The following is a 14427-nucleotide window of genomic DNA, read 5'->3' as shown; positions in this document are numbered from 1 at the left end:
TTTGCTGTAATTTAGTGTATGGCATTGCCATTTCTCTTCCTCATCATTGGAAACAGTCATTGTGCTGGTCTATACCCAAGCACGGAGACCAGAATGACAATATCAGTGGCATAAATCTATATTCAGGTTTCTTACTATAATAGATGCACCCTGTTAATGAGCTATGGCATCTCTGTGGTCAAGGAGAGTAATGCTTCCATTGCAGCAGTCACGGGTGCTATTTTAGGTGACCAGAGATTGTGTCTAAGTGTCCAAGCCCTCTAGGATCACTGGTTCAGTCCCCAGTAGTGGGATCAGCCGCTTTTGTTTTTCAAAAGAGCAAAGGTCGAGTCTATCTTCAAGACTTACAGAGCCTTTGTTTTGCATGAATTTACCCAAGAAGTGTCTTGATTGCATCCAAGTAAGCATTACGTACATCGTGTGGCGCGTTTTGCTCTTGAAGGTGCAGTAGAAGTCATTAGTACTCATAGTAATTATTGTTGTTGCTATTGCTTTATTACAGCAATATAATGAAGTATGAGTGGAGATAACTCCTGGTTAAACTCAATTTCCTCTGCAGGAACAGAAACGTTGACAAACTAATGAAGGGAACCAGCGGTGCTTTGTGCTCGAGCTGGCTCTGTGTCAGCCGCAATGGCAAGTGCAGGTATGTTGCAGCCAGTTTTGAGGAGGGGGAAATCCTGATAAGTAAGTGGAACTAGGATTTTACCGAACAAATATTTTTTGTCTGCTGGCTTTTAACTAAAGCTGCCTCCTTTCTGCCACATGAATGTACTTCATGTCCCAGCTCCTGGTCAGATGAAAGAAGTCTTTCTCCTGGAAGATGCCTGTGTAGGAAGGGCAGTGGGTTAAGGCAGTGGATCAGGACATGGAAATCATATCGCTGTGTGATCAAACGGCAGCTTAACCAGGTTGTGTGTTGATGCTTGTCTCTGGCAGTTGCTGAGTAGAGTGATGTGAACGCTTACTCAAAACCACAACAAATTAGGTGACTGATAATTGTTTAGCACTATGGGATAAAGATTTAGGACTCTACAGCCTCAGGCCAGCGTGATTTGCTTTCTGTGGGGTGAGATATTGTCTACGGTGCTTACTGCTTTATTTGTATAAAGAGGGAGAGAGAGCCTATGCAAAGTGGGTTTTGCTGACTGTGCATTAGCAGAGGCCACTCTCCATTTCCTTGTGCCGATGTGTGTTAGATGCCAGGTGCAGGCGGTTGGAGAGGAGAAACGCCAAAGCTGTGGAAAAAAGAGCCAATGGCTTTAACGCTGCCGCGATGGTCCAGCCGAGCGCGGTTACAGCAATATACTTACTTTGGCGCTCTTCCCTCGGTGATGTCAGCAGTGTACGAACTGAAGATGTGGCCATGAATTTTTTAGTGCCAGCAAAGAGCTGAAAGTCTGAAACATCGAATAGGTAACGAGAGCCGCTGTCCTGCGTGCGCTCCCCCGGGAGATTCACGGGGGAAGGTGGCGCGGGGCAGATGCTCGGCCCGTCGGCCGTCCTAGTGAAGCTGGAAACCATTGCACTGGTAGGTCCTCAGTCTGCACCCTCTGCGTGCCTTTAATGGGGCCAGTTTGGGGAATTGGCTGTGCTGCACCATGGTTTTGCACGCTCCTGGGCGAGATGTGTTGAGAAGAGCATTCATTACGTTCTGAATAGGCACAAATAAACCAGGCAATACTGTATCAGCGATATTGTTGTGGGGGATTGTTATTTAAAACAGCGCTTCATCTGGAAGCTTTGACCAGCTCTTTGACTGGAAATCAGCTGGGTTTGTTATTGTGCCTATGTTTAAATTGTGCTTTCCTTTTAATCTTTCGTCTACATCTTGCATTAAAAAGCCACTTAATTTTATGACCAGAAGATGCCTTGGCTGCTCTTCCTGTAACAACTGCTTCACCATCAGATATGCCATAGCCATTAAATCGACCCCTGCGGTGACCTGCATATCTTTAAGCATTTAAATGAGTTCTACAAATTAGGCTTTTAGGATTAGTCATCGTAGATTTGCAGCATCATTGGTGTGTTGCCAAGGACCCCAGTTTTGTCACCATGACTACTACCGCAGGGTTACCGAGAAACACAAACTGCCGGAAAGTTTATTAAACAGAAAATTCACGTGCCAGCACGTGAGTGGGTGAACGGTGACGATGCACCCGCTGCGGCCAGGGGAGCGCCTGGTTGCTGATACGCAACGCAGCCCGGAGGTGGGCATCCAGAGGAGAGAAGGTGCTATTATCCACCCAGGGAAAATCACCATCGTATGTATTTCTTGTATTGTCACTTGTGCCTGTTCAATAAATAGTGTGTTTTGAGAAGGTGGGGAGGCAGTGGGAGTGTGTGCTTAGTCCATGAAGTGCTCTAATCCTGTGGGGATTGTCCCTTCCCAGGAAAGGCTGTCCCCACCGTGGGACATGAAGCTGCAGGACGGGTGATCCTATGATGAAGCATTTGTAATGATAAAATCCCCTGCTACTGTCTTGTCAGATCAGTGCGCATGAACTGTCAAGTTTGGGGGATTTTTTTTTTTTTTGTAAACCTGAGCACTGAAAAACAGGATGCTGTGGTTTGTCTCCAGCCGGGAATATAAAACCCAACTCTCTCTGCTGTTGCTTCTTTAAGTATATGCCTGCCTTGTGCAAGGGGAAGCTCCTGGCCCCTGTATTCACTTTCTTTTCTAGACCTTCTTCAGACATGTGGGAATTAGGTCTTTAGAAATAGGACTGCTGGAAGCTCCTAAGTGCCATCCCTTCAAGATTTGTGCTCTTCTATCATTTGAAAACCCAGCCCCGTAGCTCTTCCCACCCCTCACCCCAATGTCTTCTCCTAGGATATTTAACACGTATATGCATGAGTTTGCTTGGGAACTTATGAAGAGAACACGTGCATTTGGTACCTGCACCCTGGCATGTTTTTCCCCATGCTGTTGGTATACATGGCTCTTCCTCGTGTAGTCTTCTCCTGTTCCTCAGCCTCACCTGACTGTTTCACAGGGGCTCGGGACCAAAGTCGTCCTCCTGCCTGAACCTCCTGTCCTCTCTGGCACACGTCCTGGACTCTCTTACCGAATCCTCCAATAAGACAGTGCCAGAAAACATCAGGGGATGTTCACTGGCACCTAATGGAAGTAGGATCTAAGTTATGAAATGTCTTTTATAGTCCTTGGAGGGAGAAGGAAATCCAGGGAATGGTTCTTAGCTCCCCATCAGCTCTGCAGGCACTTTCTCCTGCCCTACGCAATGCTGATAAACCCGCTGCCCAACAGAGTGCTTAGCGCTGGGCAGGATTAGAGCCTATTCTCAGAGGGTGTTTCTGTTCCTGCATGAATCTGCCTTTTCCATCTCACACCATCCCTTCTCTCTCCCCAAGACCTTCTCGCAGGGCTCGTGGCTGAGCATCTCTGTAAGGTTGGCTGCTCCGTCTGAATGTGGGATGCTCCCTCTGCTATTCCACCAGCTCTGGGCCGCCAGCTTACCATCTTGGCGTGGAGGTCTGAGTGGGTTTTTTGTTTTTGAAAGAGATTCTTTGAATTCAAAACACAGCAAATTCCTGGTGGAGGCAGCTGATGGATCATGCTCTGCAAGGGCTCTGTGCCTGGGACTTGCTCTTCTGTGATCCTTCTCTGACCTTCCAGCAACAGTACCAAAAACCTCTGTCGTGGGTTACGGATCAAAAATACATAAATAGAATGAACCAACATGCTGGGGTCAAAAAGGGGACAAATGCTCCTGATGCCAGCTCACATGTGTGGCCTGAAGACAAGTTGCCTGTCCTACAAGCCTGATACTGAAAAAGCGGCTGGTCAGGAAGAGAGAGCGTTGCTGTGTCTGCAGAAGCTGGCATGCTTATGTGTTATATATAGGAGCATGTATATAGATGCACACAAGTATTATATGTTTACGTGCTAGCAGGCCACCACAGCCCAACTGCTTCCTCAGTTTGGAGGTTTCCCACTTAAACCATTCTGGTTTCCCTCGTATGTTTTGGTTTTACCTCTAATTTCCCACAAATGAGCAGTCAGGGAGTTCTCCTACCACTCTCCTAAAGGTTTCCTTCCCCTGAACTAAACTGCTTTTGCAGGGGATTTTCACTTATGCAGTAAAGTGCTTGTTAGAGGTCTGTGTGGGTGACTGAATGCTATTTGCTTTCCAGTGTCAGTCCTGTTCCATATTTGTATTTGTTTTGAATGTTCTGGAGAAACAGAGGAAAAATACATTTTTGCTTCAGACCCATCTCAGCGTAAGTGAATTTTGTGCCTATTTCTTCTGAGGCTGGCTGCATTGATCTCATGGTTAAGGGAGTGGAAATAAAGAAGTAAAATCCTGAGCTATCGTAATCCTGTTTGGGTAAACTGGCTGCCTCCAAAGTATACAGCCTGGTGTGGAAAGCATCTCATTTTTAATTACTACTAATGCTGCTGTTTCGGTGGCACTTAGCGCTGGATTACCCGAAAGCCTGACTGTCTCAGGAACACCAACATTCTCTGTAGGAAAGTGAGATTTGCTCATATGCAGAGAATGAGTCTCTCTGCTTTGCTGGTTTCAACCAAATTTGCTGGAGGCAGAGGAAAAGCTCTCAGGGATCGCAGATTCCTGCAATTATTGTGCAAATGGGTGAGTGGGAAATGGGAGAGGTATTGTGTCCCTGTTCACCCTTTCCTGCTCCAGGGAAAGGTCCCGTATTACACGTCAAGGGGACCAGGCTTCCTCGCGTGCATTGCTCCCCTTGCATCGTGCTCCAGACAGCAGATGCCAAGGAAAGGGGAGCCAGTGGTGGGAGAGCTGCTATCCCTGCCTCATCCCGTCAGCGTGAGCCCCTCCTTGCAGCCTTCTCCTCAACCCATTAATCTCTTTTTTTTCCCACTGGTAATTACCATAATAATAATAATAGAATCAAATGCTGAAGAAGAGTTGAAAATGCCATAGCATCTCTCACAACATACTACATGGGACCTAGTCCCTCGAGCAGGAATTGCTGGGAGATTTTGGGTGCTCCCTTCTAGTATGATGTTGTAATCTATCAGCGTGTACTTTTGAACTGTCTTGTTCTTTGTCGCTCAGGGTAATAATTACCCAGACCATTTTACCTTCCAAATGCTTTGCAGCTATTAATCACTCATCAGCATTCCTGAAACGACAGGGTTCGTATCCCCATTATATAAATAAGGAAAGCAAGGCGAAGAAGGTAGCAACACAACTTCGTAGGAAGCGTCTGCTGCTCTGGGGTGGGTCCGCGTTGGGGGTTGGATTTGCAGCCTGTTATTTCCGAGGTGCTGAGTCCCAGCACAGCGCCAGCGCTGCCGGGCTGAGAGCAGCACTTGCGCAAAATCAGGCTCTGATCAGGCTCCTCAGGGTGGGGAGAGGCTTTTGAAAAATTGCCCCTAAATTAGAAAGTTGATTTAGGAGTTGGGCCTTAGATCAGCTTTCTTCCAACTGTGAGGTTTGTTTTTCTGGAGGACTCTGCAGGGAGGTAGGAGGCGAGTTCCCAGCGAAGCCGGCACGGCGGGAGGACGGGCAGCAGTTTGCAACCTTCCTGCATCATTTTCACAAAGCATGAAGCTAAAGTGTTACCAGCAACCTGGAATGCAGAGAGGGCTCGGGTTTTGCCAAACACCAACCAACCATGCAGAGGCAAGGAAAAAAAAAACCTCCTCTTTGCTTCGTTTGCAGCTAACCCTTATATCCTGGCCGCTTTTATTGCTGGTTTCTAGCCTGCCCTCCTCCTGCATCTCTCTGTATCCTGGCGAAGGAAGTGCTGTGATCAAATGTTAATGCTTAGGAAAATCTAGCTGTGAGCAGCAGCGCTCGCGTCCTACTGTTTAATTTTCCTTGTCACGGGCTACAGCCTTCAGTGGTTGGGGCAGGCTGACCTTCCTCCCCGCGCCGGCCAGCTTCTCCTGCACCGGGCTGCGGGGGGCTGTGCTGGCCATTGCTGCCTGCCTCCCTCCCAGCGCGAAATATGCGGTGTGCCCTATCTCTAATGCTCCTTATCAGGGCCTGGCTTTGTTTACTTGCATAATTCCCTCAGTGCTTTATCAGATTAGCGTGATTTCAAAGTGTTAAGAGCATCAGTGCCTGAAAGAGTTTTGCACTCGGCTTGCCTTGGCCTCTTCAGATTAGATGCAAATACATTCGTGATAATAGAAAACTGTTTGGACAGAGGTGGCTTTCTTTCATCCTAGATTAATAATAAAAGCATGGAGACTTGTTAGAAAGGAGCAAGGCTTTAAAGCAAGTTGCTTTAATCCTTGTTATGTCTTTGGTATCTGGCTTTTTAGTGGGTTGGTGTGCAGGAATGGTGGAGAAAGCCCCCACGTCCCACAGCAAAGGCCACGTGTGCTTCCTCAGGGAGAGGGAGTGATCCCTGTTGGTCCCGGCGGGTTGGGGAACAAGGCCCGTCTGAGCAAATGTCTCATGTCTCCTGGGTGAATTTGGACATTTGTTTTGTTTAAAGAAGGGCCATGAAAGAGGTTACGCTGGAGCCAGCCACAGTCATCCCTTTTTCCCTCCCACCTCCTTCTCCGATAGCAACAGTAAAGCATATTATGTATATGTGAGCGTTATAGGCCCATAGGAAATAATGAGATTTTCCTGTTCCTAACAGTGGCAGGAATAATCAGACCAGTATCTTCGTAACATCCAGAACGACGATGGTTTTTGGTGTGGAGCGTGGTTGGAGAGGGCCACCCAGCCGCTGCGAGGATGCTCGCTGCTCTGAACGGGGCTGGTCCTGAGCCTCAGGGCTGGTCCTGAGCCTCGCCGCAGACCTGGGCAGAGCCCTAACCCAGCTGATACCTGCTTGGAGTGTTTCCTTTGTGACTAATTTGCACCTCGTGCCCATCCACATACCTAGCACAGCTAGGATCTGCTTACAGAGTAGTTTTGCCTTGCATGGAGTGCTGGGTACAGCAGAAAATAGGCTTGTGGTATAACCGGGCAGGTATCTTTAGTCCCAGCCAGAAAAAATTTGCTCTGCTTTCCATGTTCACATCATATACCCGTTCCCAGGATCCAGATCCCTCTTGTCCCCCTTTTGCCTGGTTGCAAAAGCATCCAACAGCCACGCTCCTATTGTAGCTTGGGCTCAGCCCGAGCCAAGCGTTGACTTTTGTATCCAGAAAGATCTATTGTTATTCCGGCTCGCTCTCACCCTTCCCTCACCACCCTCCCCTAAAATTCCCACCCCTCAGCTTGCTGAATAATTCCAAGGTGCTAATTGCCCCACGCTGCAGCTGATCCATTGATCTGGAACACAAACAGTCTCGAGGTAATTTTCTGTCTGAGCCAGTCTGGGGCTTACGCAAGTGCTGGTGTTTGTTTCCTTGTTTTTAATTTCCTGCAAAGAAAAGCTTTTGTGCTGCTCTCGACAAGATGCCTGTGCCTCTGTCACAGTCAGCGGCTGCTCCGTCAGGCCACGTGGGTCTCGAGGAAAATTGACACTAACGATACCCGTGTCTTGTGTAATTGAAGTCTGTGGGTGGGAATTGAAAGTCCTGCTCAGTCATGTCCCTCTGTCAAAACTGTTGGTCTGTTCCTTGAGGTATCAGGTGGCTTCTCTTGCCCATCTTTAGTCCTATGTTTGGGACAGACCGGGAGTAATTCGGACTCTTTGTCCTGTTAGATGAATACTTGTTCTGTTAGATCGATCCTTGGAGGCAGAGGTTGCTGGGTTGCTCATCTCGGAGGATTCAGACATCCCTTTCTGTAACAGCTAACCACGAGAAAACAGCGCTGGGTAACTACTAGCCACCGAAAGCGGAGCATGCGTCCTGCACAGTAAAGAGTTAATTTTCCTATGGCTATTGCTTCCAGCAGCCGTCAGCAGAAGCATTGTGCCTTTGCAGGGTTTGATCCGTCGAGGGGGCGGGGGTGCTCGGATGATGTAATGTTAGCAACTCCCGGGGCGCGGGGAGTAGGAGGCTCTGCAAAAATAAACTCATCTGCATTCATTTCTCTCCCCGGCTTGCATGCGCAGGTTGGGTTTACCTGGAGGACTTGCTCTCGTACCTTTTAAATAAAAGCAGTGGTTGTTTTGCTAACCAGGAAAGAGGGCAAGGTTGGTGTGGCGGCTCTGGGCAGGGAGCAGGGCAGGGAGTAAGGGGGAGCACGCAGCCCGGTGCCGTGGGGCTGCACGCGGGGAGGTGCACCCCTCCAGCACAGCAGCGTTGGTGAATAAAGCACGGAACGAGCTTTGCATCCCATTTCTGGGAGCAGGCTTGTCTCCAGGTGGTGTGTGTGTATAGGTAGAAATGAGTAGCAGTTGTCTACCCCTGAATCCTAAGCAGATTTTGAAAAGTGAACTGTAACATAATACCTATCTCCTTCCAGAAAAGTAGCCCCTTCTTTACAGGGTTAGAGAAGGTACCTGTGGCTCCGACCCCTTTTTACGAGGTGCAGGACAACTCCAAGGCGTGCGTGTAACCAGGCAGGAGGGGGGAGATGTTTGCATCACTTGCAGTCCCGGGCTGGCTGGTAAATCCCATCCCTCTGGCAGATCTGTCGCTTTGGCAGGAGGGGAAGGTTTGCTCTCTGCCTGTGCCTCGCACCATGCCTTTGGAGGGGTGCTGGCTCGTGCACACTAAGCCATAGCTTTAAGGATTTCAGCTGTAGAAAAGGTAGCATTTTTTGTGCTGCTGTTTCAAAACCATCTGCCTGAGTGAGTGTGTGCAGCCCTTGCACCTACGTACTTGGCTTTCCAGAAATGGTGAAGGCTGATGACACCTCTGGAATAGTTTGGCACCTCCCAGCCAAGGAAAGATTTTCCCAGTTCAAACAAAGTACTGAAATATCCCCTCTGTCTATCCACAAGTTCGCAGATAAAGTAGGAAAGGAGAGGTAGAAAGAAAGAAACGTCTCACAAAGTGGAAACGGAGCTGCTGTGAATCCTTTTCCCAGCACCATCCTGTGTCACCTGCGTGCCTGGCACTGGCAGGAGATGGGGACAGAGCAGAGCTCAGCTGTCTGCGTGGCCGGCAGCCGGGAAGGGTCTTTGGTTTTTATGACGATGGGCTCAGATGACAAGTGGCAAACGGTATCATCCTCACAACGATGGGTTGGGTAGCCAGCACTCCCAGGTTTCTCTCTGGTTTGCCCGCAGACATGCAGGTATGTCTGCACTGCCCTGAAAGTCCCTTTTAAACAGATGTAATTGGGCGGTGCTTCGGATCCATTCTGTAGTCTCAGAGTGAGCTGGGAACGCCCGAAAAATGGACCTGTGTGATCGTCTGTCATTGGACACTATTGAAACTGCCTCTGGTCTGACTCAGCGGTGTGTATCCAGAACATCTCCAAGAAAGACGTCTTCCACTCCCTGTCTTTTAACTGGAACAAGAGGAAGGGGGCATTTAGAAAAACAACTTCGGAAGTTGGAGAGCTTGACATTTTCATGTACAGGTACTTGCCTTGCAGAGCCCTGCTCTAGCATTGCTGTATATCAGAGACCCACTCGCATGTTAAAAATGGCCTTTCTCATTGACGTCGCTGCCTTAGCCACGTCTGTGGCTCTGGGCATGACCCAGGATGCACGCAAGACTCCCGCTGTGTTTCAAGTGGTGGCAGAACATGGCAGAACACTTCCAGGAACAGCCACTCCTTGCACCCGCCGGGGCACAGCTTCACCGGAATTTTCTTCTTGCCACAACCTTCATTTCGGGCTCGGGCTGAGGACCACAGTCAGTCTGGGGGCTCCCAGGAGGCTGGGGAAAAGCGGTCATAGCAGCAAAATCCCTGCAAAGCCCAGTGCAGGTACTCGTCAGATACTAAATACTAAGCCAGGGTTTGGGCACGTGAGTTCGCGTGGGTCTTCAGAGATTTGTGCTGGGTGAAGCAGCTCGGGCTGGTAGATGTGCAGCAGAACCTGTCACTGCTTGGGTGTATCAGTGGTTGGTGCAGGACAAGCAGAGGCTCCAGGCAGTATTCCTGGCCTCTGCCTGGAAGGCTGCAGTGCAGGGCTTAGTGGTTGTCGAGTTCAGCTCTCCATCACGTCGCCACAGGGGTGCTAATTCTTTGCTTGAAGATGGGGAAGCTGAGATCGGGAGGAATATTTGCTGATTTTAAAGGAAATATATTGTGCTTCACATGGTTGAAGATCTCTCTCCTGCAAAGGGAACTTGCATTGCAAACACATTCTTTCCCCCCTGGAAAATCCTGGCCTTTCGTTAATGCAGGGGGATCCAGCTGTTCTCCAGATGCAGACCAAAGGAGTCACTTGTTTTGGTTGTAGGTTGGAGCCTAATGGAGGGAGAAAAAAGCAACTGCTTGGATTTCTGCAGCTGTTGCTGTTTTTCCTACTTCAGAGCGAAAGAGGAGGCATGGAGACCCCTCACCTTAGTGGCCCAGGCACTGCTGGGGATGGCTCCGAGTGCCACGGTGCTGCGGACACAGGTGGCTTTGGGAAAACTGCATGAAATGAAAATACCAGGAGACAAATAAAGGGGAGCTGCTTCCCTTAAGTGCACCGGGATGGGTGGCCAAGTCACATCTTCACATCTCCTGAGCTTGTTTTTGGTGCTGTTACTGTAACACCCAGGAACCACAATGCTCTGGGCTGCCAATATTTCACATACGTATTGCAAGAGGGAAGGACTTTAGCAACCAAATACGCAATCTGGAAAGGAAACACAGGTAAGGGAGAGGACGTGATATGCTGAAGGTCACCTCACAAGCTAGTGGCAGAGTAAGGCAGATAGGCCATGTCTGCTGGGGCCAGACCACTGTGATGGACTCACAGCACCCATCTGCAACGCCGCAACCCTTGCCACTGCCCCTACATCCCTGCCTGCGGTCTGTGTCTGGCAGGGACAGGGCACCTGTGAAACAGCCTGCAGCTCTACTTACCCCTAAGCCAGCAGCCAGCTGGGCAAGGAGTATAAAAAAGTCTGGAAGAGAGAGAGATGCTGTTGCTGCAGCCAGGAGAGTATTCATCTTGAGAACTAGCTGCTCCAGGAAACACCAGTGCTAACATGCTGTGGGAAATCAGCAGTTTCATGTTTTCCAACATGTAGTTGATATATACTCTGATTCCGCCATATTTAAAAGAGAAAAAAGCAGTGGGAATAAGAAGAAGCATACTTCGCTTATTTTTCTGAATATTGATGAAAGTTAGCATTATGTAGGCTCCCCAGCACCTCAGCACATATTTTCAATTACAGAAATCTTCATACCTGCAGCGTACTGTATTCATCTTTTAAATATCATTGCTCCTTTCTTCCATAAAAAGCTTCTGTGAACTTGTGCAAATATTTGCTTGCTGTTCAGTGGCAATTTGGATAGTCACCAAATCCAGGAGCCCGGTTGTACAAGCGAGCTGTGTTCTGCTGGAGGACTCCCTGCCGCAGGCAGCTCCTGCTATAACTAAGTGCAAACCCCTTGTCCACAGGCCCCGGGTGCTGCAGGAAGGAGGGGACCCACATCTCCAACTTGGAAGGGCATCTGTCAGTATCTAGATCGTTTAGGTCAAAACCAACAACGCAGAGTGCAGTGGGAGAACTTTGCTGCGCTTTCTCTTCACCATCTTGGGGTCAGCTGCTCTTCAGTTCTGGCTCTGCTTTCTAGATCTGTATGCCGAGCATGTGGCAGAAATGTAGCCCATGCCGACAGAGGCCTGGGGTGTAGAGACACAGCCCCATCCCTGCAAGAAAAGAGCAAAGTTAGAATCACTCTTGCAGCCACTGGTATTTCAGTGACCAGGACCAGCTGGGGAGTCAGCAAAAGCCCCAAGGTGCTGATATCCTCAGCAAAGACACATCTTCTAGAAGCTTTCTATTTGCTATCTGCAGTGCCACGATGATCTTTGAATTAGAATCATAGAATCATTAAAGTTGGAAAAGACCTCTAAGATCATCGAGTCCAACCATCAACCCAACACCACCATGCCCACTAAACCATGTCCCTAAGCGCCTCATCTACACGTCTTTTAAATACCTCCAGGGATGGGGACTCCACCACTTCCCTGGGCAGCCTGTTCCAAGGCCTGACCACTCTGTCAGTGAAGAAGTTTTTCCTAATGTCCAGTCTAAACCTCCCCTGGTGCAACTTGAGGCCATTTCCTCTCGTCCTATCGCTGGTTACTTGGGAGAAGAGACCAACCCCCACCTGGCTACAACCTCCTTTCAGGTAGTTGTAGAGCGCGATGAGGTCTCCCCTCAGCCTCCTCTTCTCCAGGCTAAACAGCCCCAGTTCCCTCAGCCGCTCCTCATCAGACTTGTGCTCCAGACCCTTCACCAGCTTCGTTGCCCTTCTCTGGACACGCTCCAGCACCTCAATGTCCTTCTTGGAGTGAGGGGCCCAAAACTGAACACAGGATTCGAGGTGCGGCCTCACCAGGGCCGAGTACAGGGGCACGATCAGCTCCCTCCTCCTGCTGGCCACACTATTTCTGATACAGCATGATTACATGATCTATATCATTCACAAGCTCTGAGCCATGCTTTCTCTTTTAGCAGGTGCAGGAGACGTCTTTGCAAATACAGTGGTACCTTCGTTATGATGGGGGAACGTGGGCTGGCAGTTGGCTGGGGCTGTGTGGAGCTGGTGAGCATTGCCGGGCTATGGAGCACTCTGGTTCTGGCCAAGCCTGGATTAAGCAGCGGTGCTGGGTTGGACCTGATGTGTGCTCAGGCACATGTGCATCGTGGGCTGTCCGCCCTTTTGCTTCCAGGAACACGTAATGTGCCCAGACCAGAGACCCAGGGGCTGCACAGGAACGGGTGCGTTTCTGACACAGCACGCTTCTTGCCTCTGCTTCTTCAAGTTAGAAAAAGCAGCAGACAGTTTTAACTGGCTTTTGCTGGCTTTTTGCATTCACACCAGGCTCCAGCAACAATATTCACTTTATTTTAGCTCTTCCCCAGGAATGGGCTTTTCCGGTTCCTCTGCTTGCCTGTTTTCAGGCAGCAAGAGAGATCCTGAACAGCTTATGTTGGGTAAAAGTCACTGGTTTGTCTCTTCAGTCCCAGTGGTGTGCCAGGCGTATTTGATTGCTGGAACTAGCCCAAATTTCTGTCTGCACCCTTAATTGGGAAACAGGGATGGGGATGAGCAGGGGACTCCAGAGGTGTAAATAGATCAGTCAGCCACATGGCGTCATCTCTGCTCTGTACAAATGCAGTTGAGGACGTGCTGAGCAGAAAGCAGAATTTTAATTAGCACGTACTCCTTCCCAAGCTCTGGAACTAGTGTAAATACATTGCCACTTCTGCTGATTTTAATGGACTAGCTAGTAGACTTTCCAGGAAGGTGCCACCCCTCAGCATCTCCTTATCTCATTCCTCAAAACCCACGTTGGCTGTGTCCATGTCAGCAGACGTGAGGATCCCTTTGGCGTCTGCTGAGAAAGCGATGCGTGTGTTCCCGGATAGGCAAAAAGAAGTAGCCACAAACTGTCCTCCTCCATCATCCGGGGCACGGACATTGTGCCTGGGATGTCTTCTTGTAAATGGTAAAAATACACTGACTTCCCCCTCTTTGAGTGTGACGTCTCCAGCGCTGTCAGAAAGACTTTCCTACTTCGTGCAGATATGTAACAGTGGAGAAGCTGCACAGCGGTCTACCCTCCCTTCCCTACAAACTTTTTATGAAGGCCTTGCTAGAGAGCTGCTTGATTGTAGTGCCTGCAGAAAGGGTTGTGGTGTGTGGGATGGGGCTGGTTAGAAAGAGTAGGTACTTTACGTAGAAAGTTTCCAGCTGTTGTGAAAATTCAAAATTGTTTATGGGTCCAGTGAAGCTTTGGTGGATCTGACACAGTCTCTCCAGTAGCTCTCGAGGTGGCTGGAAATAGTCAGTATTAAATCACTTGATGTCTCTGGTTAGGAGCTATTTCTCTCTCTTTAAGAACGGGGCCTGAAGAGATGACCCAAGTGACCTCGGTGCTCTTGGAAGCAGGTTTTTGAGTCTCCTAATTTTTATAAAATAAACGTGAGATTAATGTGTTTATAATTTCCTTCCGGTAAAGGGCTTGGAGACCTTGCTTGTGAGTAATAACAGTAGTTTCTGTCAGATGGGCATGGGACCTGGGGTCACTGTGCGTAATTCCCTGTGTGTGTAATTTGTCCTATTCACATGAATAGTGTGAAATTCAAACTGGTGATTACGCTGGGTAGAGCATGAATTGAATTGTCAGGAAAACATGAGAAAATTGCACTGGGTATGTTCTCCCATTCTAATGTAAACCCATAAATAGCCTTTTAGATTTAGTTAATCCATAATTGAAAGAAAATCTGTAACAGCAGACAAGGACCAGTATAAGATAAATTTCATGTGAGAAATGAGGGAAGATGGCTGCATTGCTCGATGTGCTTTGGGAGTGCTCCTAGGAGGTGCGGATTTGGGGAGAGCTGGTCCATACTGGGTGCTGTACGAGCACAGGGCTCAGGGGGTGAGACTTTGACAGGCTCTGGGTGCTTGTTTTTCCTTAGAGTGCTTTCTT

The 14427-nt window shown here is 48.9% G+C and overlaps 1 protein-coding gene across 1 annotated transcript in view; it reads left to right on the top strand.

Annotated features, from left to right (window-relative positions):
* The first annotated feature begins 581 nt into the window (after nucleotides 1-581).
* GATSL2 (GATS protein-like 2) overlaps nucleotides 582-14427 on the top strand; it is a 31871-nt gene continuing 18025 nt past the window's right edge. The window contains exon 1 of the mRNA XM_009573065.1: nucleotides 582-687. Coding sequence (XP_009571360.1) covers nucleotides 582-687 — 106 coding nt within the window. The remainder of the gene's footprint in view (nucleotides 688-14427) is intronic.

This window comes from Fulmarus glacialis, unplaced genomic scaffold (genome assembly GCF_000690835.1).
Source record: "Fulmarus glacialis isolate BGI_N327 unplaced genomic scaffold, ASM69083v1 scaffold3430, whole genome shotgun sequence".
Lineage (NCBI taxonomy): Eukaryota > Metazoa > Chordata > Aves > Procellariiformes > Procellariidae > Fulmarus > Fulmarus glacialis.
Note: the sequence above shows the minus strand (reverse complement) of the source record. Positions and strands in the feature narration are given on the sequence as shown.